Here is a 25,264-nt window from a genome sequence, read left to right on the forward strand (position 1 = left end):
AAACCAAAGTTACCCTTATATAATTTTTGTAGGGTCATATAAGGTCATATGGTAATATGCATTGTGGGAGTTAAAAGTGCAGAGGAATAAAAGGACATTCTAAAAAGAATCAGGCAAAGGTTTTTTTTTTTTTTCCATCAAACAAGAAGAAATGTCATGCCATTACATTGCAATGCAAAGAAATGGGATACAATCAAATGTCAGTGTGTGAGTAAGCCATAGTTAATGAAAGCAACATTCTTAACCAGACATGAAAAGTAAAAGGGTTTTTAAATGGAATTTACCTTTAAAAGTCCAGTCCAGTGGAATGCAGCTATTCTCAATGGCTAAACTGTTTCACTAATTTAATTCACTAATCGTTTAACTACATTTTTCCTATTATATTAAATTAAAGTTTTAAGTGATGGGATTCGAGTGATGCCCGCATCTGGTTTTGGCAGCAAAAAAAAAAGAAAAAAAATCAGTGCAGTTTATTCATTTAAGAGACACTTGAAGTTGTGCAGGCACAAAATAAATAAAAAAAACATCACTTTTCTTTTATACATGCGTGCTGAAATTTCATTCTTACATATAAAATAAAACAGGATTATGACAAATTATCATAGCTAGTGATGTGCAGTAATATTAGTTGGCACAAAGCAGCAACTTTCTGTACATGATTTCTGTCTCCGCTGCCATCTTTCCGTAATTGTTATTGCGAGAAGGCAAATAAATAAAATACAACTTAAATATGAATAAATTAAGCGACACGTCTCATCAATCACACGTCCGTTTATGCCATTCTGTGTCCAACAGTTGTCTTTAGATCATTAAAATAAACTGCCCACCATTCTCACACATGTTCTACCATCTGACAGAATGTGCTGATGTCCCTTTGTCCATAAAGTGTTCATACAAACACCTTCAAACAAGCCGTCCGAGTTCCACTATTTCTCGCTATGCTTAAAACTACCATACAGTACATCCTACGGTCTTGAGTCTATTTTTCTTGTGGTTGCTGAGTAGGTGGATGAGGGGGTCTCAGATGAACCATTCCTTCTTGCTCTCGTCGATAGTTTCGGTGAAAGCGGGATCGTTGACGATGATAGCCGCGTCGGCGCAGTCCGCTGACTCGGCGCCTTTAGCCTCGTTGGTATGGTAGGAGCCTTTGTGTTGGAACATGTGTCGGATGACAAACACCATGATGCACAAAACTGCAAAGATGACCATGGCGATGATGCCTGGGAGTACAATAAATGGGAGAGAAAATGATCATGATGACTCTTGCCAAAACACACAGCTCTTCATAGTTTTGCTGTTCTGTTTTATTATTTACCTCCAATGACTGCAGAGTTGCGATTGACACCGTTACTGCTGGACGATTCCTCACTGAAAGGGAAAACGGCTCCGCCTGCGAGTGAAGTCAACACAGAAATGTTGAACCTGACATTCTTCTGGTGAGTGTTTCATGCACAGGTATTTTACCCTACCGGTTTCGACGTGCCAGGGGTCATTTGCTGCCAAGGGGGAGATGGTCAGTGGGGAGGCTCCACAATTGGACGGAACCAGAATCCCGTGGGTGCTGACAGGTGCCGCCTGGCCAGAGCGCAGGGCGGCTTTGAGTGGGGCCACGCTGTTCAGTTGAACTCTTGACAAGCAGCCCACAAAGCCCGGCGTGTTGTAGCGCTCAATTAAGATGGGGTCAATTTGTCCTGTTTCTGCAAGCACGGCACAAACGAGCCCCCGTCAAAAAAAAACAAAAAAAACCATTTTGAAACACTAGTGTAAGCAAACACCGCAAGATTGCACTTACCAAAAACCTTTCCAAGAAACAAACTTTTGATCAAGTTGAATTCTGTATCCGAGGCCTCGGGTAATATGTGAGTGGACACTGGGTAATGGTCCACCTGGAAAATATGCAAAGTAAACAGAGAAAGCACGGTAGCAATAAAATGTGTGTTTGGCCAACCCAAAAAAAAAAAATGTCAGTTATCTTCATACCTGTAATCGTATCTCTCGAAAGTGTCTGCTTATGTTGACAGTGTGAGGCTGCCCGTTGGCCATGTTACGATGGTCAATATCGATAGTGAAAGGTTCGTTCAGCCCTCCTAATCTGTAGCGGATCTGGAGAGTTCCTAAAAAAAACAGTTCATTGGAACAAAATGATTGCAACATTGTGACAGCATTTTTTACAACATCCAGAGGATGGAACTTAGAAGCTCACCATTAACCCTGAGCACCACAGCTAGGTAGTCCTGTGTCCTGGAACTGATGTAGACCAGGATGCTTGGAGCACTGGAAGTGCTGAAGCTGAAAACAAGCTCCTCCTGAGTCAGGTTGGCCTCAACAGGAGCGGCGACGTCCGAAAAGCTTTTTCCCTCCTGGACCACAAAGTAGGATGCCTCGGGCAGGAAGTCGTAGCGTACCAGGGTTCCGGTTTCAAAGTAGGCGCCCACGTCTACCGCAGATGAAAGAGAAGGTGTGTCTCGATGTGATGTCACCTGCGGGACTCCAGCTAGTGTGGGACTTACCCTCGGTACAGAAAGGTCCATCGAATGCTGTGAGCGAGCAGTCACAAGAGTATCTGTTGTACTGCTCCACGCACTTCCCTCCATTCTTGCAGTGCATCCCGTAGTTGCTGCAGTGACCCTGGCAGCCTGGATTTACCCCTGAAGTCACCTTAGCCTTTTCCTCCAAGTCATAGGTCAATCCATTTATCTTCAGAGCTCGCATGCAGCCTAGGAATCCCCTCTGACCTCCTGAGGCACCTGGGAAGAAACTCCAAAAAATTAGATGTACTCAAAACAAGCGTAATAAAGGAAGACAGTTTCAAAAGACCAATGAAAAGATGACGTTAACTTTTTTCACACCTCATTTGTTTCTTACCAAGGTAAAGGTCGTTGTAGAACTCCAGTTTTGTGTGCCCCTGCGGAGCGGTGAGTCGGATCTCTCGGTGCTGTCCGTCAAGCTGCAGCACCGCCTCCTTGATGTTCTTCTCGGCCTCCACGCGATGCCATTGGCCGTCGTTTAAAGGTACCGCAGAGTGCACAAGAATCTCCATTCGTTCACTGCCCACATCGAAGGAGAAAGACACCCAGGAGGCTCCTGAAACACCAGGATGACATCATTCATTTAGCTCAGGTTATGCAATATTTGACTTCAGACATTGGAGAGGCAAAAAAATTGGTTCTGCTGTTGAGTCTTTCCCAGTTGATCAGAATATATGACTCCGAATATAGAGAAGTGATTCCATTCACCTAAAATGAGTGTTTTTGGACTGAACCATTTGACTAAGAGGCAAAGATGCTAACTATTAGTCATCAAGTGATTGCATGTATGACTATCGGGGGAATAAAATCAGTAAGAGCTCAACTCGAACAAACATTCAACAGAGTCTGCACATTAAAGGACATACTGTACCTCTTAGTTCAATGTGAAGGAAATCCGATGTTCCGGAGTTATCAAGGAAGACCCCATGGCTGGAGGAAGTCTTAAAGTAAAAGGAGATGTCAGTGCTGGTTTCTCCTCTGATGGAAGAGAAGTGGAGGAAGGAAGCTGGACTTGTGAAGGACGCGGCATTCCAGTATTTTCCTTTAAAGGCAGTAAGAGCAGACGTAGATATTATTTTGTTGTGATTCTATTTCAAAGAAACACATTTGATTATCTGCTGAATATGAAACTCACGGTCCCCCTGACATCTGAGCGGCCCCACTGTCAGCTTAGCCTCAGATCCGGCTCTTCCTGTATCACCAACCACAACCTGCCGGACTGGCAAGTGGTCCTTATACACCAACAGGCCCGCATCTTCTTTCCTGCGGACGCAAACAAAACACACAGACTCCAGATTACAAACGTAACTGAGAGAGAGAAAGAAAGATAAGAAAGATTGTCCACTCACCAAGAGCGCTGATCGGCGTCACAGTTGCAAACGTATTTGGGGTTAGTGCAGTTGTGCTCAATTCCACATGCACACTTCTGTATCCCTGGACCCGAACCTCCCCAATAAAAATGTCTCTCATTGGCTCGTCCTAACCACCAGGTAAACGGTTCATTGCCTGGAAGTTCAAATAAATATTTAGTCATTCATATCAGATCATATTTACATTTATATATAATACTCTACGTGTCGTGTATTATTGCATTATTATTTATGAAGGATTCTGTAGAAAAGCAACAAAGTCTTTAAACTGATAATACAAAGTTTGAAGCCCTTTTGTATCACGTTGATTATATAGTAAAATGATGTATGTTTTATTCGAAATTGTTGATACAGATGAATATTTGTTATGATATTTTACCTGGAGTGTTGAGTAGACGGGACATTCTGCAGGCATAGGCAAGATATTGTTCGCACTTTTCCGCACTGCTGGTGACTGAAAACAACTAAAAGAAAATGTGCGCCCTCGATTTTATATTCTATTTAGCAGTTCAGTTTGACTTTTCATTGTAGTTTATTCACAAATTCCAAGAAGTTCATTTTGCCAAGCATAAAATATATGGTGTACCTGCTCATCTGTTACATTGTATGTGATCTGCAGTACTGCCTTCTCCTCTGGATTAGCAGTCATGACTGATGTCTGAGGTGCAAGGTTGTTCTTCACTACGGTCCAAACTTTTTCTTCTGTAAATCACAAGTTCACACATTAGTCAGTGAACGGTAAATAGCAGATAAGGAAAGTTAGAAAAACCCCAAATATCCTAGCAAGTCCACCTCTGAATGCCAAAAAAAGAAACATAATTAATAAATCATATAAATAAATAATATTGATATTATTCGAAATATATGATATCCATCCATCCATTTTCTGAGCCTATCCCAGCCGGCATCGGGCAGTAGGCGGGGGACACGCTGAACCGGTTGCCAGCCAATCGCAGGGCACACAGAGACGGACGATCATCCGCACTCGCACTCATACCTAGGGACAATTTAGAGTCTTCAATCGACCTACCAAGCATGTTTTTGGGATGTGGGAGGAAACCGGAGTGCCCGGAGAAAACCCACGCGGACACGGGGAGAACATGCAAACTCCACACAGGGAGGGCCGGAGGTGGAATCCAACCCGCACCCTCAAATTAATAATAGAAGAAAAATATGAAAAGGAAAGTTTCGGAGTGGCCAAGTCAAAGTTCAGACTCAAATGCCATTGTGAGGCTGTGATATGGTCATTAAGCTTGTTTTGAATTTTGTCCCGTCAGAATCAATCAAATCATAATTTAGAAAGGTCACTTTGAATTTACATGTCCTGTCTTTTTCTTGATTCTGTATTAAAATTGCTTTTATTATATGAAATGATCAGAAGCGGACAAATCATATTTTGCTCACCTGTCATGTCACACATAACTCTGAAAGGCTCTATAGCACCACTGCCATCAGGGTCAATCCAGTAACTCCCAGAGTCTCTACCTTGGTGCTTATAGTCTTCACAGGACTGCTGAAATTTGGCTGCAAGGGAGACAAACAGCACAGAACTGATCAGCCCCAAAAAACTATTTAAAAAAAAAAAATGTGATCATGTAATCGATTGCGTTTGTGTGCTCGTACAGGTATGGCAAGTAGCCCCGGCGTATCCAGTGCCACTACAGTTGCAGCTGAATGTATCCCATGTTTGAGAACAACGGGATCCGTGCTCACAGTGGTTGGGGACGCATCTAAAATGACACGACAGGTACGTAGGTGAGCAATGAAATAGACACGGCGGCCTCGAACTAATCCAAACAACGATTCTTTTGGTCGACAGTTGTGAACCTGTCAATGATGGCGCACATATCCAGGCTGACATTTTCAAAGGTTCCAATGAGTCCTTGTTCCACAGCCTTGAGGTCAGCTAGATGGTCATCGATGTGGATCAATTGCATGCAGCCCTGAAAGGGGCGCTGATGTGTGTGAGTGGTTGTTTGTGGGAAGTAACCTTGAAAACAATAAATAAGGAGGTCAAAATTCACGACTTTCAATTTGATGAATTCATGTCCCGGTTTGACAGTAAAGTCAGTTGCACATTCAATATCCCAAGCCATTTAGTCTCATCACCTCCAAAGTAGTATGTTCCTCCCGTCATGATCTGTATCGGAATGGCAGTTCTGACTGTGGATGCCTCGTCTCCATCTACTGTTAGCATCGCATAGTTCTCCAAAGCATTCAGATGGACACTGTGCCACTGGCCATCATTCAGGCCGGAGCCTGAACACGACAAACATGTCTCGTGTTTATAAACTCATTTGTAGAGAATTGCAACATGAACCTCCAATGACAAATGAGTGAAGCTCACCTGATGAAATGTCAATATGCGTGTTCTTTTTTTGTGTCACGTTCATATATACGACAATCTTGCCCTCGGTCAGTCCCACCTCCACCCAGCCGTCGGCCAGTGCGGTGAACATCAGCAGTCCGTTTGGATTCCATGTCCTGAAAGACAGACTGACAGACAGCGTGTCACTGTCAGTCTGACCAGCCAGGAGCAGAAAGGATGTGGAGTTGAAGAAGACAGGGAAGGTGTTGGATTCAGCACAGGAAAACGTTAAGTTGCGCTATGGTGGGGGAGAAAGGGAAGGTGGAAGAGAGAGACAAGAGAAAAGTAGGGTGAATGTAGTAACATAAAAATCATTGTTCCAAAACTATCTTGGCCAACACTGCTGAGTCTATGTATGGAGTTTAGTTTGATTTTTGTTGCACACTAAATATACAGAAGTCATGCACTGGAGTAGCACGTAGCTTTCCAAAACCCGAATGAGCACATCTAAGAAGGGAGAATTGTCTTACAAAGCTGGATGTGTCCACTTTCCCCCTGCGGACCAAGTGCGTAATGTTGTCGCCATTGTAGGTAATCCCCTCCATGCAGCCCACAAAATTGTCTCGACCTCCCGAGCTTGATTTTGCTGATAGAGGTAGGCCCCCGAAGCTAATCTGGAAGGAAAACATTTCAATTCATAACATGCATTCATTTAAATGTGTCTGTTTGGGGAATAATTAAGGGGGGACACAGGGCAGTGGTGCTTTACCTCATAGTCAAGATCGAGATGAGCAAACTCTCCATTGGTCCGGAAGTGATGAACATGGTGATCCAAAGTAAAGTTGACATTCCTTCTGTATCGCTCGATGACAACTGAGTGCCAGTGGTCGTCGTCAAGTAAGCTCCCACTGGTCACGGATGTGTGGCCTTGGATAGAGCCGTACTGGTTACTGCCTGAGAGCGGAAGAATGTTGACGGTTAAACTTTGGCAGCTGAAAAGGAAAAGATTAACAGGGCAGCGCTGTTACGGTCCGCTTAATGTTAGGAAACCTACCAAGGTTCATACTGAGCTGAAGTCTTGCCCTTCGAAGCTCCAGAGAAAGATAGTCTCCTTGTTGTCCCTCCCCGTGGAGCAACACTCCATCTCGAGCTGTGGTTCTGAACTTCAGAGCAATGACATCCTTCAAAATCTTCATCTTTTTACTCCTAAAGCGGTAGGACAGGATTCCATGGCCATCAAAACCGATCACATCAGCCCCTAGAAGACATTATTGGGTTCATTATTGGGCCAACAGTAGGCAGCTCAGTCTGCTAGGAGTTGACTTTGGCTATCATCAGTACTTTTTTGGCATGTATTGATTTGGGTCGTCCTACTGGGCACATATAATTTCATCCCAAAGCGCATCTTTCCAAGTTGGGACCGCAAGTGAGTAGAAGAGTTGGCAATCAATTTTCCATGGTGCATTAGATGCGAAGTATATCCCAATGAAGGGTGAACAATACTAGAATACTACTCACAGTATGAGCAGCCATACAGTTCCAGACGTAGTCCGACGCGACCCTCCTTGCTCTTATCCAATGGGACAAAGCGAACGTAACGGGCCAGGATGATGTGCTGCAGCTGATAATGAATCACTCCATCGCTGTTCGTGTTGCCCTCAAAGTTCTGGATGGAGACAGAAACAGCTTTTGGATTTGGTGGTCAAATTCAAAAGTAAAGTCTAAGAAGGTTCCTTACCCAGATGTTTCCATCCTGTAAATAAGGCCTCCAGTTTGTCTGCGTATCACTATAAAGTAGCTGATATTTGCTGGTCCAGTCGGAGCTACTGTAGCGGCCCTGGGTTGCTATGGCAACAAGCTGTTTTCTGGCACCCAAATCGACCTGTAACCATCGGTAACGGTCTGAGTCCGAAGGCGACCAGCCTCCAGCACCTGGTTTTGTAAGTATCAAACAGATGGACAAGTTAAGCAATGGCACAGAAGAAATGGAAAAATGTAAACTGTTCAATAGCCATAATTTCCAAGAATAACATACAGTTGAAAAATGATCTTTGTAGCATTTAGCTACAAGTATGACTGACATTTTTGCTCTACATTGGCAACTCTAAAAGGATTTTATCAAATAAACATGAGCCAAATAAAACAATATTCAGAGTGATACAATTAAATGATCTTGAAGTACATACGTTTAAATTCTACTGGATATGGTCACAAAAGGTCTAATTCAATCTGCATACCTTGTTTCCGATTAAGCTTGGCATAACCAGCCCCATAATCTCGAGCATAAACTGATGAGCTGGTGAAGGAGCTATACGGTAGAGGTGTGGCCAAACTGTCCTCACACCTTCCTAAAAGGACACAAAAATATTTTCAATACCATTTTTTTTACAAAATGAGTGTTCAACCAATACAGAATTCTAAAACTTGGAAAACCTCCACGGTTTGTTTGTCTCTTTATCTTTTCATACAACAACAAAAGTTCCCTTATTGTTTATGCATATTGTTTTGGTGCACAACACGCAAGAATACAAAGATACACTCAGACATGTCTGCAAACACTTGCACACTTGAAGACATTAAAATCCTTGCTTGGAATCAGAATGCAGGGACTGTTGTCTGACACATGAATTATGACGTAGAAATGATGCCTGCAAATTGTGAGATAAAGCGACCTGCTATGAGCTAAAGATAAGGTTAACACTTCAAACACTTCCCGTCATAACAAGCGCGAGTTATTTTGAGATATGTTTTTGCTCTCGTTCAGTTCTGTTCGATGAGGTATTTGTGCAAAAGAAGTTTTAGTTTTGATGATCATGATGTTAAAGGATTTGTGTTTGTAAACTGAATTAAATCGTTTTATTTTAAAATTGTTTCATCCTCATGTATTGTAATACATATGAACTAGACTTTCATGAGAAATGTACACCACACGGTTTGAGCTTGCTCATGATTTGAGGTTGCTCATGATTTGTTATTACTTTCAATTTCAATAACTTGGACAGTTAGGGCTTCGGAAAGAATAAATGTTGCATATTAATAAACTTGACAAAAACTAAAGCAGTACCTTATCGAATTAAATCGTAATCTCCCTAAATCGAATGTAATCAATTTATTACTATATATATATATATTAAGGCGACTCGGTGGAGCACTGGGTAGCACGTCCGCCTCACAGTTAGGAGGGTGCGGGTTAGATTCCACCTCCGGCCCTCCCTGTCTGGAGTTTGCATGTTCTCCCCGAGCCCGCGTGGGTTTTCTCCGGGCACTCTGGTTTCCTCCCACATCCCAAAAACATGCTTCGTAGGCCGATTCAGCACTCCAAATTGCCCCAAGGTATGAGTGCGAGTGCGGATGGTTGTTCGTCTCTGTGTGCCCTGCGATTGGCTGGCAATCAGTTCAGGGTGTCCCCCGCCTGTTGCCCGATGAAGGCTGGAATAGGCTCCAGCACACCCGCGACCCCCGTGGGGACAAAGCGGTTCAGAAAAGAACCGCTTATATATATATATATATATATATATATATATTTATATATATATTTTTTTAATATATAAACATATATACACATACACACAGACACCCTATGACAAACCCGACTCTCACGATCAGCACAATACAAGAATCGCCCATTTACGTGTAGGACAAAACAAAAAAGCAGATATGGCAAAATAATAATAATAATAATGGTAATAATAATAACAACAGATCTATATTTATGTCATCTCTGATCTATATTTACGTCATCTCTATTGTGATGTTCAGGGGTGAAGAACTGCACAGATGGTGATTACCTGATTCACTGTCGCTTTATCTTCGTCAATTCAGCAAATAGACGCAGAACTCATATTTGATCTTATAACGTTATGTAATTGTACAAATACGTATCATGTTTGCCTGGTGAGTGCATTCCTGAAAGTTAGGTACATTATCGTTTTCAGGCAGTTTGGCCACAAATTCTTATCGTTACTTCATCGACTCATAATAAGCCACCAAATTAGCTAGCTTTGCTACCAGTGTGTCTGTTTGCCCCCACTTACGGTTAACTGAGGACGCAGCTCTGCAGGTGATGGTGATGCTACACAGGACTGGTAACAACAACTTGATCACATGAGACATTTTTACAGGGAGACCCAAAAATCCAAACCCAACCGAGAGACAATGGAGCGAATCCCTGCGGGATGCTGCTGCTGATTTCCAGCTCCTGCGGGGTCTTCCTTAGCCGAATACGTCGCTGTTATCTATCGATTGAAAAATAAAAGTCAAGTGACCTTGCTATACAGCTTGGAACGCGTTCTTTAACCTCTTTTTGAGTAACTAAGGCGGGTGTGAGTGAGCACCTAGAAAAAGATGGTGTTGAGGAGCCTCGAACCCCAGGTGCATGGTCATACAGCCGGGAGCTGTCCAACTGCTAGATCAACCAACCCCCTCCCCCCGTTTCATCAATACACTTGGTACGGTCCAGACGCTGTGCAATTCAAAGGGCCCCCCAAATATCAAGGAGGAGGTGAGGGGGGAACAGAAGGGTCCTCTGTTTGCCTTGAGGGAAAAACAAGCACGCATCATTAGCTTGATACTAGATATAGAGCAATGGATTTGGTTATTTAACCAGATTCAGAATCAGACTTCAAATTTACCTAAGAAGGACAGTTAGATGGCTCACAATAACATCAGCTTTTTTTTTTCTGTTCTCTGATTGGCTGGTCAGAAATAGCCAAACCTGATAAAACATGTCGGAATAATTTTTAAAGCATTAATGCATTCATTAATCAGCATCGCTAGTGACCATAATATATTTAGGTTATTTGATAAAGATTCATTCTGAAGTGCTTCAGTTGATAAATAGTACAGTGGTGTAACGTTATTGTATGGATTGCAACATGGCGTGGTGATATTAAGGAGAGATATTTATTTTTTTCCCTGGATTTTCATCCTTTTCAAGAGTATATTTGGCAATTCAGTAAACCTTTTGTGGTTTGTGAGTTTTAACAAGGATGTCACATGAGATGAAAAAAAGCAAAAACAACAGGCCCCTTTGCTTGCTTGTGTGTGAGCTGTTGTGACATTTACTGTGGCACAGTAATACAGATTTGTAAGATAATATAAAATCAAACTAAATAAAAACACAACATAAAGCCTCAGCCCTTTTTAATTTAATGCCTAATAGTTTACAAATTATTCATAAATGTTTGAAAGTAACTTTTATTGGTGCATTTGTTTTTTGATGCACAGATTCCTTCAGTATTATCCTTAAATTAATTTTAAGTACAATATCTATGAGTCACTTTATTAAACTCCCATCAAAACATTTTTGGGAATAAGAATGACTCCCGTCATTTCAACATATCACCATGACGAGTTCAAACTATTTCTCCATGTAACTCAGTGATTCACCAAAAGATTCTGTTAGCTATCGAGAAACCGCCCCAAAGGTTTTACTTATGAAGATAAATAAAAGTCAACAAAAGTTGTACTTTATCCAAAAAGTGCAGCATAACAAAGACTTCATCATCATCAACCTACTAATTCAACATCATCAATAAAATATACTTTTTCATGGTAACAGTTTCATAATTTTGTTTTAACATTAATTTGCAACTTTAAATTTATTGTTTCCCTAACATTTCTAGTTACAGTATGTTTCTCTAGTACTCATAATCAGAATGTGGTGTCTTCTGTGATGTACTTCGTGTACTCTGGCTGGTGAGACTTATGTGTCTCCTAAGACACGGGATTTTCTTAGCAAGCAGCCTTTTAAAGTGACTCTGAAACTTTTTACCCACAAATGTGTAAAACAGTGGACTGATACAACAATAAAGGTAGGCTACATTGCGAGTCACAAACAACGCATAGTCCAGCTTGTCTGAGTAAGCGCAATCGACATCCGGACTGGAGCTCTGTATGGCTCGAAGCAGGATGACGACATTGTAGGGGGTCCAGCAGAGGAAGAAGGTAAAGATGATAATAAATATAAGCTTGATGGTACGACATTTGTCCCTCATTCGAGTGGACATGATGCGGACAGTGATGCTGATGTAGCAGTAGCTAACCATGAACAAAGGGAGGAGGAAGAACACCAGAAATTGTTGATAATAAGAGACCAGACGCCACAATGCCATGGTGCTTTTAGAGTATCCTGACTCCTCACACACCAGCCCGTTGAAAGGACTCTTCCACACGTTCTGAAAAATCAGTTCTTTCACACTGGCTATAATACTGATGCACCAAACCACTACAGAAGAAATGAAAGCATAGCTTCTCTTTCTGCTCTTAGCAGCTGCCACCGCATGCACCACTGCAAGGTATCGGTCGAATGTCATAAGTGTGAGGAACAGGATGGAGCTGTAGAAACCGATGAAGTAGGCGCTGCTGACCAACTTGCATAAAATATTTCCAAAAATCCACTCAGACAGATGATAAGTTGCCCAAAATGGGAGACTGGTGGCAAACAGGATGTTGGAAAGGACCAGATTGAGCAAGAAAATGTTTGTCACCGAGTTGAGCTTCTCGTACTTGTAAATGATGTAGAGGACGAGGCCATTACCAAGGTAACTCAGGAAGAAATTGACATAGCAGAAAGCTGGGTTGATTTTGGAGCCAAAATCATTGACATATGACTTCCTACAGAGTGGGGCGTTTTCACTGACAACATCTCCTGGGTTGTAGGTCACATTGCCGAGTAAGTCCCAGATGTCAGGGATGTCCATAGTTAGCGATTGTCCTGAGGCACAGAAATATTTTCAAAGTATATTAGTTTTTGTCCACTTTTTGACTTTTATGTATGAAAATGTATGCAAAACAATTGTGGCCCAAACAACTTAATCCCAAAAAGACCTAGCAACATTACAAAGCCATATAAACGATTACACCACAGCTGAGGCAAACCTAAGGAAATTTCTAACTGAAACAAACCATAAACCATTTTGGACATCAATAATCCTTCTGAATATTTCAGTGTTGTTGCGGATTTCAATATAATCCAGCATGTTATGAGCAGAGTGTCTTGCATTTACATTTCCGTTACTCACTCCAAAGAGAGAACGGAAACTGCTGACTGTTACAATATTCTGTTCTGACTCCCATCTGGTGTGCAATACTACTGTTGACTTGTACACTACTTTTTATTTTGATATTTGATTTATTTCACAATAACAGTGAAGACATGTTAATGATCACCTTTGCATTTACAAACTAGAAATTGCAAACTAGCTATGTGTATGTATATATATATATATATATATATATATATATATATATATATATATATATATATATATATATATATATATATATATATATATATATATATATATGTGTCTATGTACAGATAGATTGAATCGATCCAAAAAGTTATTTTCTTAATCATCTTCCTTTAGGAGATTAACCCAATCTCAATTAAGTTAGGGTTAATTAAATTATTTAGAAGTCACACGTACAGTATTAACTGTTACGTTGCCCTTACGTTCCGGAAATAGAAAAGATGTAAGTGTAATTTATAATGAGGAAATATCATAGTCAATGCTTTTTCTCAATATCAATATTGATTCTTAGTGTATCCTCTAAGAAGAAATGTGCACAGAAGCATCAAGAAATATATCCTAACATTTCAACAGACAGACAACATAAAACATTTGTTATCATTAAAAACAGTATTATGTGCTATTAAATACTGAGTATGCTCTAAACCTTAGTTTGATAAAAAAAAAAAAAAAGCAATAAAACAGTGACAATAAAAATAGTTACATTTTAATGTAAGAAAATTGATAAATTAACTAGAAAAGCCACTCTCATTTACTCACCAGTTCTGTTTTCTTTATAAGCCATACGGGAGAGAGACCACAAAGAAGCACTAAAGTCTGTGTGGAAGAAGACTTTGAAAGTGGGAAGGCCCGGGACTCATAGAGGATGTGCACGCAGACGTAATGTACACTGGTACTCAGTGTGTGCAAGTGGAAAGTCCCATTATACTGTTGATAAGTTGAAATATATTTTAACTATATTCCAATAATGCAAACTTTCTTGAGTTTGAATTGAACCCAAACACATCACATGGCACATCTGTTTGTTTGTTTTTTAGGGGAAGGTGGGGGTGGACATACCGACATGAAGTACATAATGTCCAATATCTTCTGAAAAGAAAAAATGACTTGTGAAACATTTTATTTTCCATTGAGAACCTGTTTTTTTATGAAAGAGCAAATAATAAACAACCATTTAAACCAAACAATGGGGGGGGGGGGGAAACCTCAAAGTGTGCTGGCTGTGTTACTTATATTAGCCCCCTATCCTGGAAGTACCGTAATTTTCGGACTATAAGTCGCGTTTTTTGTCATAGTTTGGGTGGGGGGGCGATTTAATGATTTGGAGTGACACAAATGGTTTGATAACATTGTTGTTATATAAACCCACGTCTTTCCTGGTACTTTGTTAACGCTACAATATAGTTATATACTAGATCTCTGCAGCGCACGCGCGGCGTTGTTGACATAAAGAACGAGGAATTTGATCGATGGATTTAATGATTTGGAGTGACACAGATGGTTTGATAATATTGTTTTAATATGATAGTTATTTGAAATATACTTTATATATTGTTATATTGGTCTGTGGAATAATTAGAAATGCAATTTACAACGGGTCCGACTTCAGCATATGCGTCACATATGCGGCATTGTTTACATAAAGCACGATCGGCGGACTTAATGAATTGGAGTGACACAGATGGTTTGATAAACGTGTTATTTATATAATACTTACTTGAATAACTCTGAATGTTACGTCAGGCCCGTTCTCAGCTCCTCGTTTGTGTATATGTCACGTTAGCATACCGTATCGTTTAGCCTGTTGTTGCTGGTTCATGTCTGTTTATGGTGTTGGATTTTGACAAATAAATTTGCCCCAAAAGTGCGACTTATACTCCGGTGCGACTTATATGTTTTTTTTTCACTTTATTGTGCATTTTATGGCTGATGCGATTTATACTCCGGAGCGATTTATAGTCCGAAAATTACGGTAGCTGTCTGAGAACATCCAAAGTGTGAAAATTTGCAAACCACGATTTCCTTTGAATCTCTGGTTCCGCTCAATATATACGACAAGCAGATAGCTCTGAGGGAAACCAATCTAATTGTGACATTTATAGGGGTGCATTGCACAATCATAACCCGGAAACGGAATGTTCTGTTGACACGCGATGTACTCAAAAATCACAGAATCAGTGAAAGAAATCAAAATAGTAAAATATATGTACTACAATTTGTATTCATTTTTATCAGAAACCAAGACTGTGAGTACTCAAAACTTTATACAGGAAACACACACATGCACGCCCGCACATACACACACAGAACCAAATCCAGTGTCTAATTTTGCTTCGATAATGCCGTGTATACATGAGATTGTCCAGCTAAGGACAACTGAAATGAAAGCACTATAATACAATGCTTAACATGGTATAAAAGTCATACAGAAATAATTTTGAATCATTAAAAAAAAAAAAATCAATGAGAAACTACAACAGCAATTCTCTTTTTTTCTGAAATTCCTTATTGTTTCCATCAAATTTCTATTTACAGCATGCTCTAGTACTCATAATCAGAATGTGGTGTCTTCTGTGATGTGCTTCGTGTACTCTGGCTGCTGAGACTTATGTGTCTCCTGAGACACGGGATTTTCTTCGCAAGCAGCCTTTTAAAGTGACTCTGAAACTTTTTACCCACAAATGTGTAAAACAGTGGACTGATACAACAATAAAGGTAGGCTACATTACGGGTCACAAACAAGGCATAGTCCAGCTTGTCTGAGTAAGCGCAATCGACATCCGGATCTGAGCTCTGTATGGCTAGAAGCAGTATGACGACATTGTAGGGGGTCCAGCAAAGGAAGAAAGTAAAGATGATGATAAATATAAGCTTGATGGCACGACATTTCTCCTTCATTCGAGTGGACAGGATACGGACTGTGATGCTGATGTAGCAGTAGGTCACCATCAGCAAAGGTAGGAGGAAAAACACCAGAAATTGTTGATAATAAGAGACCAGACGCCACAATGCCATGGTGTTTTTAGAGTATCCCGACTCCTCACACACCAGCCCGTTGAAAGGACTCTTCCACACGTTCTGAAAAATCAGTTCTTTCACACTAGCTAGAACACTGACACACCAAACAACTGCAGAGGATATCAAAGCATAGCTTCTCTTTCTGCTCCTAGCAGCAGCTACAGCATGCACCACTGCAATGTATCGGTCGAATGTCATAAGTGTGAGGAACAGGATGGAGCTGTAGAAACCGATGAAGTAGGCGCTGCTGACCAACTTGCATAAAATATTTCCAAAGATCCATTCAGATAGATGATAAGTTGCCCAAAATGGGAGACTGGTGGCAAACAGGATGTTGGAGAGAACCAGATTGAGTAGGAAAATGTTTGTCACCGTGTTGAGTTTCTCATACTTGTAAATGATGTAGAGGACGAGGCCATTACCAAGGTAACTCAAGAAGAAATTGACATAGCAGAAACCTGGGTTAAATTTGGAGCCAAAATCATTGACATTTGACTTCCTACAGAGTTTGACACTTTCACTGACAACATAGGTTGGGTCATATGTCTCATTCATATTGAGAAGCTCCATGAGGAGGGCATATTGGTCTTCAACCGTGTCCATGGTTGGCGATTTTCCTAAGGCACAGAGATATTTGCAAAGTGTATTAGTGTATTGACCACTGAAATTTTCAGTTCATAAAATATGTCTCAACCCCTTTCCCTGATAAGTGTCAAAACATTGCTAGTTAAGGCACATAATGCGGTTAGACCACTGTTATGCCTAATTTAAAATGATTGACGCAAACTTGAAACTGAAAGCAAGAATATAAACTTCTAAATACTATGTATATATACTTCTTAGATGACCAATCAGTCTTAATATTTCAGTTTTGGCCTTGATTTGGAAACAATCCAGCATGTTAGGAGAAGTGTGTCTTACATTTATGCTACTATTACTCACCCCAAAGGGAGAAGAGAAACTGCTGAGTGTTGCAGTAAAATGTCCTGATTTTCACAGATGCAGTGTGCAATACTATTATTCTCAAAAATGACTCATTCTCAGAGGTTTAAAAAAAAAAAAAAGCCATGTTCGTGATCAATTGCAGAGGCGTTATTTTATTCAATTTATTTACAGCAAACCTTGGCTAATGCCGTTCCCAGTAGCGCAAGAAACCTTGAATATTTTTCTAAGCAGACATACATAAAGTCACAAACCTATAATTATTTGTTTTAAATAAATGTCCTTATTTTATTATAAGTGTAGCAATCAAAATGTCACATTTAAAAATGAATACACATTGCCATGTTACATTGCTGCCAAATTGTGATATTTTATTTTTTTATGCATTTACTGTGTTGGAACACAAACTAGGGTGCTTTGTGATTTCAGTAAGGTTGATGTTAGCGGATGCAGATTTGATCAATGATATCACATGCATGATATCACATTTGTATCAATTATGAAGGCCTTGCCTACACAAATAAATTGCAAACCTAAAACTGAAGACGATCATAAAAAGCCTTTTTCTTACTCAAAATGTTCTATTGCCTTTGAGTTTGTTGTCCTTTATAAAACTGTTCCAGAAATGAAACAGCTGCAATTGAGATTTTTTTCCCTATATTTATTATATTATGAGGAAATATCATCTAGTAAAAAAATCATAATTTGTAAAGAGTGCCGATTTGTCATTTGCCTCAGTGTGTTGCTCAATGAGTATTACTCTCCTAAAAAGATAGGCACACAATAACATCAAAGAAATTATACCATCTGATCATATTTATACAAACACACAACAAAAAAAGATTTGATGCAATTTAAAACAGTATCATATGGCCTAAATTTTAATCAGATTAACATTTGATTACAAAATTTCATATGGTATAAAAATGGCAGTTAATTTTATACCCAATTTCTATTTGAATAAGAACCTGGGTTGATTATTTATGTATGAAAATTCACACTTAATTACTTACCAAAGCTGCTTTCCATGTAAGGCTTAACGGCCAGAGACCACAAAGAAGCACGTCAGTCAATTCTGACTGCAGATCGAGAATCTGAAAGTAAGGGTGCTGGCTTCCTTCCAGTAGATGTGCACACAGATATCGTGTACGTGTGTGTAAACTGGTGCTTGGTGTGTGCGATAATCTTGACCAGTCAGCAATTATTTGAAGTGGGTGTGATGCTGGCTTTTTTATCACTTGGTCAGTTATTTATTTTGTATTTTAGGTTGGATATTAAACCAACTAAATAATGAATGCAAGGCAAAAGAAACCAGGATGAAGGGTACAACGATAGCAAAGAAAACAGAAATAAAATTCTACATTCAGTATGGGAAATACAATATTTAAGTGCAGTTACAGAAAATCAGTCTTCTCACTTGATAAAGTATGAGTGTGAAATATCTCATACAAACTTTCACACAGGCAGAGCAGTAAGCAATATTTTTCACACTTTTGCCAAAATTGTCACAGCTTTGTCATGAGCGCGATGAAGATATGATTCCCTGATATCAAAACAACGATATTCTCTTTGACAAACTGAGTTGACATTGCTTTGTTGCATTTGTTGCATTCATTAGCAGCATCATTGTTCTTTTTATTTGCGCTTTAAGCTTTACATGAGTAAATAAGCAGATGGTTTCCCTATGTTGTCACACACCTCTGGAAACACCCGCTGCCGCCACAGCAGCAAAATATGAAACGATATGTGCATGATTCAAAAAGTAGGAAGTTGTGGTAAGTGAGTCAGTTGAACATTGCTGGGGGCTTTAAAATCTGTTTCAAAATGACAAGTAGAAGAACATTGTCCACTTTGTCTTGAAGACAAAATATTGACTTGAGGAAGTAAAATGAATTCAAAATATTAAGTAAAACAAAAGAAGCCAGAGCTTGTTGTGAATTCCTTACAAATGCAGTCTACCTTAAATCCATAAATTGCTTTTCTGCAACTAGTGTGGGGTTAATTCTACCTTGAAGTTGTGAAGACTACCGTATTTTCCGGACTATAAGGCGCACCTAAAAACTAAACATTTTCTCAAAAGCCGACAACGCGCCTTATAGTCCGGTGCGCCTTATATATGGACCAAATTCCTATATTTAAACTTGCCCGAAGCATTGTGTCATGAAATCAATCATAAGTTGCCCGCTGAAGACTATGAATCATGAATCAACTAGACTATGGATCATTATTTTGTGATTATAAAGTAATTTATTGCATCTGAAGTTGAAATAAAAGAGACAAAATAGAGAATGATAAAAATAAAAATCATACATGATGCATTAATCGTGCGCCTTTTAGTCTAGTGCGCCTTATATAAAGACAAAGTTTTAAAATGGGCCATTCATTGAAGGTGCGCCTTATAGTCCGATGCGCGTTATAGTCCGGAAAATACAGTAGTTGCAATCAGTCGGTATCCTCAAGCTGCCATTCTGATGCCACCAACGGAGGATTCAGGAGGTCAATGGTCTCACCTTCTTTGAGTCTCAAAACTGCCAGCTTCACACTCCATCTACAGAAACACAACCGCAACACCAGTTTTGAAATATTTGCCAACGTTTAGTCCATGAAGGGTATTGGGTTTTATGATTTTGGCTCTATACATATACTGCAACAATAGAAATACAACATCATGACATCAAGTCCAAATTAGTATATTTCTGCCGGTCTAATATTTTGTCTCCAAAGATTTTTTAGAACATTTATTAAAATTGCTGTTAAAGCAGCAGTAGACTTGTTTACTGCTAATTGTCTAATGGCAATTTTCCAACTTTCTAATTAATCAGTGGGTCCTTTCTGGAGCATAAAAGTATTTTGACTGAGGGAATAGGATGTACATACCTGTTGGTGATTGGATCTCTGATGGAAGATGTATATAAATAGCCCCCAGTTTTTGACCCAGTGACAGGGATCTTTATCTGCAAAACCATAGAAGCTCGAATGAATACATACAGAGCTCAACACAAATGTATAATTCCTCAAATGAACTTTGCTGGGTGACTTCACTGCTCATGTGGGCAATGACAATGTGACCTAGAAAGGGCATGATTGGGAGGAAATCAGAACCCGAGTGGTGTTCTGTTACTGGACTGGGCTCATCGGATTGGACACAATGAACACCCTGTTCAAAAATAAGAGTGTCCATATGTGCACTTTACACTAAGACATCCTAGGACGTAGTTTGATGATCGGCTTTGTAATCGTCAAATTTGCAGCTGTATGTTTTGGACATTGAGGTGAAAAGAGGGGCGGAGGTGTCAACTGATGGTGTGATGGCACCGATGGTGGAGGAAGATGTCAATATGTATATTATGAACCCTCACAATATGTTTGAAGGTCAGACTGGGATCTTCCCCCACCATCGGTGCCAACATACCATCAGTTGACACCTCCGCCCCTCTGGGAACGTATGGCAGAACTCCCACTTCCAGCAGAAGTTTGCCTGGGGGAGGCGGGGGTACATTGTCTAACTCTAACCAACACATTTTGAACATTTCCTGAGAAATGGTTAAAAAGGCAACAAGGATGCACTCATTTATGTTGAGCATGGTATGTAAATAAAAAAATCATGACCATGCGCCTTTCTAAATACAGTACCTGTGCTGTTTGGTGGTCTACTCGATTGTGTCTGTCAGTCAGATGGATGTTGTGAATTTTTAATGGTGGAGCGCCCAAACTCTTCATGGCTGACGTACATGCTTCCAACTTCTGCAGAGGCAATTTGTGGTAGTCTGACTCAGCAAATTTCTCTAATATGATACAAAAACAAATCAGGTTTATCCTTTAAAACAAAATATTGTCACATTTTTACTACTTCCAAAAAACTGAAGTGTCGCTTTTGATTTATTTTTTATTTTTTTTGTCAGAGACTCAAAATAAATTAGTGAGCTTTCAATGAAAATTCTGCATCTATAAGTTGTGTACTGGAATTTTTTTTTTCATTAAAAAAAAAAAAAGAACAATTTCTTATCTGTATAGAGTACAAAATAAAAACAATCAAACGGAATAACGTTCATGATACGGTTGGGAAGATTCACCGATATGCATCGGAAAATCGATACGACCTGTAAGATGCAGTTGCATCGTATCCTATCGCACTGGATCGCATTGTTTCAAAATTAAATCGTACTGGATCCCACCGTATCGCAGGAGATGGGAGAATCGTATCGCATCTTATCATTGGCAATTCCATGAATCGTGAATGCATCGAATCGTTGGCAGTGTATCGAGATATGTATCTTATCGCTTTGATCGTAAAGATTCCCATCCCTAGTTAATGACCTAAACCGCTTCACCCCCTAATACAGTTTTATACTCACTCTGCATCAGGTAGTACATGGTGCCAATCCCTCCTCCTGTCAGTAAGGTGGTGAATATTGTGAGCTGTTGCAGTTTGTTGGTGGAAATCCTCATCTTCTGTGTAAAGAAAAAAAAAAAAAAAGGGAAATACATGGGACTCTTCTCTGAGGTGCAATGATGCATTTGTGCAATGTCACTGCAAGTCACTGTCAAAATATGGATTTCTCAACCAGGTGTTCTCTATTCATTAACTGACTGTACCAGCAATATGATGAAATTGGACTCCTGTCAATTGTGGACAAGACTCAGAAAGAAACAGACGCCTGTTGTAACCAGAACCAGATACTGGATTTGACCTTTGATACAGGTCGCCAGTCCCTCAATGACACGTTCACTGAGTGAGAAATTACATTAACGACTCGACTGTCAGTGATTAATTGACAAAGGTTAAAATGAATCTAAAATCACAATCATTACTTAGAGATATCCTTATTTTGGCTTACTGATTCGCAGCGTAACTAAACTTTATTTAGCATGTTTACCTCTTCATTCATCAGTTTCACGCAGTAAGGAGGGGTCAAGTTGGGAACATTCTCGTCATCCGTAAGGAGACACGCCAAAACAGTCCAACCAATTGCGATCTTCTGGGTGGTAAAAGGATAAACCCTCGGCTCACTAATAATATGGTGGAGAGGGCGCCCTGACCATGGAGAATGTGAATTAGAACACCCTACAATGGTTGGCTGTTTGGCGTGACAAGCTATGATGATGATGATGAAGACGCATAAGGACGCCGTGGGACAACCCTATGGTCCTAACTTCCGTAAACGTCATTTTCGGTGCGCTCCATTTTTCCCCGCAATGTGCCTGTCAGGTTCAGGAAGGCGGGTACTGTTAGTCAGCAACACTACTGTACTGAGTTCACCCTACCAACTGAGCTATCGAAGGACGCAGTTAGTTTAAGCTACATGAACAGGGAAATTCAACAAAGTCCCAAACGGGTTGGTCACAATAGTTCAGTCTGCACTCTGAGAAAGAAAAGTACTCCTTCGAGCCGGATTTGAACCAGCGACCTAAGGATTTCAACATTTCCTACAGTCCTCCGCTCTACCAACTGAGCTATCGAAGGACACAGTTAGTTTAAGCGACATGAACAGAGAAATTCAACAAACTCCCAAAAGGGTTGATCACAATAGTTCAGTATGCACTCTGAGAAGTAAATGTGACTCCTTCGAGCCGGATTTGAACCAGCGACCTAAGGATTTCAACTTTGCCTACAGTCCTCCGCTCTACCAACTGAGCTATCGAAGGACACAGTCGGTTTAAGCGACATGAACAGAGAAACTCAAACTCCCAAAAGGGTTGGTCACAATAGTTCAGTATGCACTCTGAGAAAGAAAAGTACTCCTTCGAGCCGGATTTGAACCAGCGACCTAAGGATTTCAACGTTTCCTACAGTCCTCCGCTCTACCAACTGAGCTATCGAAGGACACAATTAACCGTGTCTATATGAACAGACAAATGCAACATACTCCCAAACGGGTAGGTCAATAGTTCAGTATGCACTCTGAGAAAGAAAAGTACCCCTTCGAGCCGGATTTGAACTAGCGACCTAAGGATTTCAACATTTCCTACAGTCCTCCGCTCTACCAACTGAGCTATCGAAGGAAACAATTTATCGTGTCTATATGAACAGACAAATGCAACATACTCCCAAACGCGTAGGTCAATAGTTCAGTATGCACTCTGAGAAAGTAAAGTACTCCTTCGAGCCGGATTCGAACCAGTGACCTAAGGATTTCAACATTTCCTACAGTCCTCCGCTCTACCAACTGAGCTATCGAAGGAGACAACTAATTGTGTCTATATGAACAGACAAATGCAACATACTCCCAAACGGGTAGGTCAATAGTTCAGTATGCACTCTGAGAAAGAAAAGTACTCCTTCGAGCCGGATTTGAACCAGCGACCTAAGGATTTCAACATTTCCTACAGTCCTCCGCTCTACCAACTGAGCTATCGAAGGAGACAATTAATAGTGTCTATATAAACTGACAAATGAAACATACTCCCAAACGGGTTGGTCAATAGTTCAGTATGCACTCTGAGAAAGAAAAGTACTCCTTCGAGCCAGATTTGAACCAGCGACCTAAGGATTTCAACATTTCCTACAGTCCTCCGCTCTACCAACTGAGCTATCGAAGGACACAATTAACAGTGTCTATATGAACAGACAAATGCAACATACTCCCAAACGGGTAGGTCAATAGTTCAGTATGCACTCTGAGAAAGAAAAGTACTCCTTCGAGCCGGATTTGAACCAGCGACCTAAGGATTTCAACATTTCCTACAGTCCTCCGCTCTACCAACTGAGCTATCGAAGGAGACAATTAACTGTGTCTATATGAAAAGACAAATGCAACATACTCCCAAACGGGTAGGTCAATAGTTCAGTATGCACTCTGAGAAAGAAAAGTACTCCTTCAAGCCGGATTTGAACCAGCGACCTAAGGATTTCAACATTTCCTACAGTCCTCCGCTCTACCAACTGAGCTATCGAAGGACACAATTATCAGTGTCTATATGAACAGACAAATGCAACATACTCCCAAACGGGTAGGTCAATAGTTCAGTATGCACTCTGAGAAAGAAAAGTACTCCTTCGAGCCGGATTTGAACCAGCGACCTAAGGATTTCAACAATTCCTACAGTCCTCCGCTCTACCAACTGAGCTATCGAAGGAGACAATTAACTGTGTCTATATGAACAGACAAATGCAACATACTCCCAAACGGGTAGGTCAATAGCTCAGTATGCACTCTGAGAAAGAAAAGTACTCCTTCCGGCCGGATTTGAACCAGCGACCTAGGGATTTCAACATTTCCTACAGTCCTCCGCTCTACCAACTGAGCTATCGAAGGACACAATTCACTGTGCCTATATGAACAGACAAATGCAACATACTCCCAAACGGGTAGGTCAATAGTTCAGTATGCACTCTGAGAAAGAAAAGTACTCCTTCGAGCCGGATTTGAACCAGCGACCTAAGGATTTCAACATTTCCTACAGTCCTCCGCTCTACCAACTGAGCTATCGAAGGAGACAATTAACTACGTCTATATGAACAGACAAATGCAACATACTCCCAAACGGGTAGGTCAATAGTTCAGTATGCACTCTGAGAAAGAAAAGTACTCCTTCGAGCCGGATTTGAACCAGCGACCTAAGGATTTCAACATTTCCTACAGTCCTCCGCTCTACCAACTGAGCTATCGAAGGAGACAATTAACTGTGTCTATATGAACGGACAAATGCAACATACTCCCAAACGGGTAGGTCAATAGTTCAGTATGCAGACTCAGAAGAAAAAAAAATTACTCCTTCGAGCCGGATTTGAACCAGCGACCTAAGGATGACAACGAGTTCTACAGTCCTCCGCTCTACCAACTGAGCTATCGAAGGGTGCAGGTATCTCCCAGATAAAGGAATGCAATTCTAACAAACTGACGAACTTTTCAGCATTACATCAGCAAGTGGTTGTGGGCGTGCCAAAATTGAACACGCCAGGACCAGAATTTTCTTTCTTTTTTAGATAAGCTTGTAGAACTTGAAAAAAAAACCCCACAGAGGAACACACTTTCATCATATCGCCAATGTAAAGCTGGAAACTGAGATAACGTCTGTTTCTAATACATATTTGCCTAGTATTGTAGATTAACTCGTTTCTCT

The 25,264-nt window shown here is 40.4% G+C and overlaps 4 protein-coding genes and 14 non-coding genes across 18 annotated transcripts; all 18 read right to left on the minus strand.

The window, feature by feature from the left end:
* Nucleotides 1–118: 118 nt before the first annotated feature.
* cntnap2b (contactin associated protein 2b) lies at nucleotides 119–10,625 on the minus strand. The gene is made up of 26 exons (XM_085929644.1): nucleotides 10,541–10,625; nucleotides 10,241–10,441; nucleotides 8,444–8,554; nucleotides 7,945–8,138; nucleotides 7,725–7,872; nucleotides 7,261–7,464; nucleotides 6,976–7,160; nucleotides 6,737–6,880; nucleotides 6,246–6,504; nucleotides 6,008–6,157; nucleotides 5,726–5,888; nucleotides 5,522–5,628; nucleotides 5,303–5,422; nucleotides 4,485–4,600; nucleotides 4,278–4,362; nucleotides 3,878–4,034; nucleotides 3,664–3,791; nucleotides 3,400–3,570; nucleotides 2,866–3,084; nucleotides 2,511–2,747; nucleotides 2,204–2,437; nucleotides 1,981–2,114; nucleotides 1,793–1,886; nucleotides 1,470–1,697; nucleotides 1,316–1,390; nucleotides 119–1,220 (listed from the first exon to the last, which is right to left on the minus strand). Exons 2-26 carry the CDS (start codon nucleotides 10,317–10,319, stop codon nucleotides 1,021–1,023), a joined length of 3,942 nt encoding a protein of 1,313 aa, XP_085785770.1. The 5' UTR covers nucleotides 10,320–10,441; nucleotides 10,541–10,625; the 3' UTR covers nucleotides 119–1,020.
* Nucleotides 10,626–11,347: 722 nt separating this feature from the next.
* LOC147046392 (C-C chemokine receptor type 3-like) lies at nucleotides 11,348–14,059 on the minus strand. Its single transcript, XM_085929645.1, has 2 exons — nucleotides 14,000–14,059; nucleotides 11,348–12,921 (listed from the first exon to the last, which is right to left on the minus strand). Exons 1-2 carry the CDS (start codon nucleotides 14,022–14,024, stop codon nucleotides 11,846–11,848), a joined length of 1,101 nt encoding a protein of 366 aa, XP_085785771.1. The 5' UTR covers nucleotides 14,025–14,059; the 3' UTR covers nucleotides 11,348–11,845.
* A 1,426-nt stretch (nucleotides 14,060–15,485) lies between these two features.
* On the minus strand, nucleotides 15,486–18,743 carry LOC147046393 (C-C chemokine receptor type 3-like). Its single transcript, XM_085930896.1, has 2 exons — nucleotides 18,214–18,743; nucleotides 15,486–16,875 (listed from the first exon to the last, which is right to left on the minus strand). The coding sequence occupies exons 1-2, from the start codon at nucleotides 18,227–18,229 to the stop codon at nucleotides 15,782–15,784; spliced, it is 1,110 nt and encodes a 369-aa protein (XP_085787022.1). The 5' UTR covers nucleotides 18,230–18,743; the 3' UTR covers nucleotides 15,486–15,781.
* Nucleotides 18,744–18,955: 212 nt separating this feature from the next.
* Nucleotides 18,956–22,357, minus strand: coa1 (cytochrome C oxidase assembly factor 1). Its single transcript, XM_085930897.1, has 5 exons — nucleotides 22,078–22,357; nucleotides 21,556–21,652; nucleotides 20,834–20,985; nucleotides 20,078–20,154; nucleotides 18,956–19,748 (listed from the first exon to the last, which is right to left on the minus strand). The coding sequence occupies exons 1-5, from the start codon at nucleotides 22,087–22,089 to the stop codon at nucleotides 19,643–19,645; spliced, it is 444 nt and encodes a 147-aa protein (XP_085787023.1). The 5' UTR covers nucleotides 22,090–22,357; the 3' UTR covers nucleotides 18,956–19,642.
* A 223-nt stretch (nucleotides 22,358–22,580) lies between these two features.
* trnay-gua (transfer RNA tyrosine (anticodon GUA)) lies at nucleotides 22,581–22,664 on the minus strand. The gene is given in 2 exon segments: nucleotides 22,581–22,616; nucleotides 22,628–22,664. It is a non-coding gene; the product is annotated as a tRNA-Tyr (tRNA).
* A 98-nt stretch (nucleotides 22,665–22,762) lies between these two features.
* trnay-gua (transfer RNA tyrosine (anticodon GUA)) lies at nucleotides 22,763–22,846 on the minus strand. The gene is given in 2 exon segments: nucleotides 22,763–22,798; nucleotides 22,810–22,846. It is a non-coding gene; the product is annotated as a tRNA-Tyr (tRNA).
* A 94-nt stretch (nucleotides 22,847–22,940) lies between these two features.
* Nucleotides 22,941–23,024, minus strand: trnay-gua (transfer RNA tyrosine (anticodon GUA)). Its single transcript is given in 2 exon segments — nucleotides 22,941–22,976; nucleotides 22,988–23,024. It is a non-coding gene; the product is annotated as a tRNA-Tyr (tRNA).
* Nucleotides 23,025–23,119: 95 nt separating this feature from the next.
* On the minus strand, nucleotides 23,120–23,203 carry trnay-gua (transfer RNA tyrosine (anticodon GUA)). Its single transcript is given in 2 exon segments — nucleotides 23,120–23,155; nucleotides 23,167–23,203. It is a non-coding gene; the product is annotated as a tRNA-Tyr (tRNA).
* A 95-nt stretch (nucleotides 23,204–23,298) lies between these two features.
* trnay-gua (transfer RNA tyrosine (anticodon GUA)) lies at nucleotides 23,299–23,382 on the minus strand. The gene is given in 2 exon segments: nucleotides 23,299–23,334; nucleotides 23,346–23,382. It is a non-coding gene; the product is annotated as a tRNA-Tyr (tRNA).
* Nucleotides 23,383–23,477: 95 nt separating this feature from the next.
* trnay-gua (transfer RNA tyrosine (anticodon GUA)) lies at nucleotides 23,478–23,561 on the minus strand. Its single transcript is given in 2 exon segments — nucleotides 23,478–23,513; nucleotides 23,525–23,561. It is a non-coding gene; the product is annotated as a tRNA-Tyr (tRNA).
* Nucleotides 23,562–23,656: 95 nt separating this feature from the next.
* Nucleotides 23,657–23,740, minus strand: trnay-gua (transfer RNA tyrosine (anticodon GUA)). The gene is given in 2 exon segments: nucleotides 23,657–23,692; nucleotides 23,704–23,740. It is a non-coding gene; the product is annotated as a tRNA-Tyr (tRNA).
* Nucleotides 23,741–23,835: 95 nt separating this feature from the next.
* On the minus strand, nucleotides 23,836–23,919 carry trnay-gua (transfer RNA tyrosine (anticodon GUA)). Its single transcript is given in 2 exon segments — nucleotides 23,836–23,871; nucleotides 23,883–23,919. It is a non-coding gene; the product is annotated as a tRNA-Tyr (tRNA).
* Nucleotides 23,920–24,014: 95 nt separating this feature from the next.
* trnay-gua (transfer RNA tyrosine (anticodon GUA)) lies at nucleotides 24,015–24,098 on the minus strand. The gene is given in 2 exon segments: nucleotides 24,015–24,050; nucleotides 24,062–24,098. It is a non-coding gene; the product is annotated as a tRNA-Tyr (tRNA).
* Nucleotides 24,099–24,193: 95 nt separating this feature from the next.
* trnay-gua (transfer RNA tyrosine (anticodon GUA)) lies at nucleotides 24,194–24,277 on the minus strand. Its single transcript is given in 2 exon segments — nucleotides 24,194–24,229; nucleotides 24,241–24,277. It is a non-coding gene; the product is annotated as a tRNA-Tyr (tRNA).
* A 95-nt stretch (nucleotides 24,278–24,372) lies between these two features.
* trnay-gua (transfer RNA tyrosine (anticodon GUA)) lies at nucleotides 24,373–24,456 on the minus strand. Its single transcript is given in 2 exon segments — nucleotides 24,373–24,408; nucleotides 24,420–24,456. It is a non-coding gene; the product is annotated as a tRNA-Tyr (tRNA).
* Nucleotides 24,457–24,551: 95 nt separating this feature from the next.
* On the minus strand, nucleotides 24,552–24,635 carry trnay-gua (transfer RNA tyrosine (anticodon GUA)). Its single transcript is given in 2 exon segments — nucleotides 24,552–24,587; nucleotides 24,599–24,635. It is a non-coding gene; the product is annotated as a tRNA-Tyr (tRNA).
* A 95-nt stretch (nucleotides 24,636–24,730) lies between these two features.
* On the minus strand, nucleotides 24,731–24,814 carry trnay-gua (transfer RNA tyrosine (anticodon GUA)). Its single transcript is given in 2 exon segments — nucleotides 24,731–24,766; nucleotides 24,778–24,814. It is a non-coding gene; the product is annotated as a tRNA-Tyr (tRNA).
* A 99-nt stretch (nucleotides 24,815–24,913) lies between these two features.
* On the minus strand, nucleotides 24,914–24,997 carry trnay-gua (transfer RNA tyrosine (anticodon GUA)). The gene is given in 2 exon segments: nucleotides 24,914–24,949; nucleotides 24,961–24,997. It is a non-coding gene; the product is annotated as a tRNA-Tyr (tRNA).
* Between the last annotated feature and the right edge of the window lie 267 nt (nucleotides 24,998–25,264).

The sequence above is a fragment of the Syngnathus leptorhynchus genome, chromosome 14 (genome assembly GCF_054491065.1).
Source record: "Syngnathus leptorhynchus isolate UIUO chromosome 14, UIUO_Slep, whole genome shotgun sequence".
Lineage (NCBI taxonomy): Eukaryota > Metazoa > Chordata > Actinopteri > Syngnathiformes > Syngnathidae > Syngnathus > Syngnathus leptorhynchus.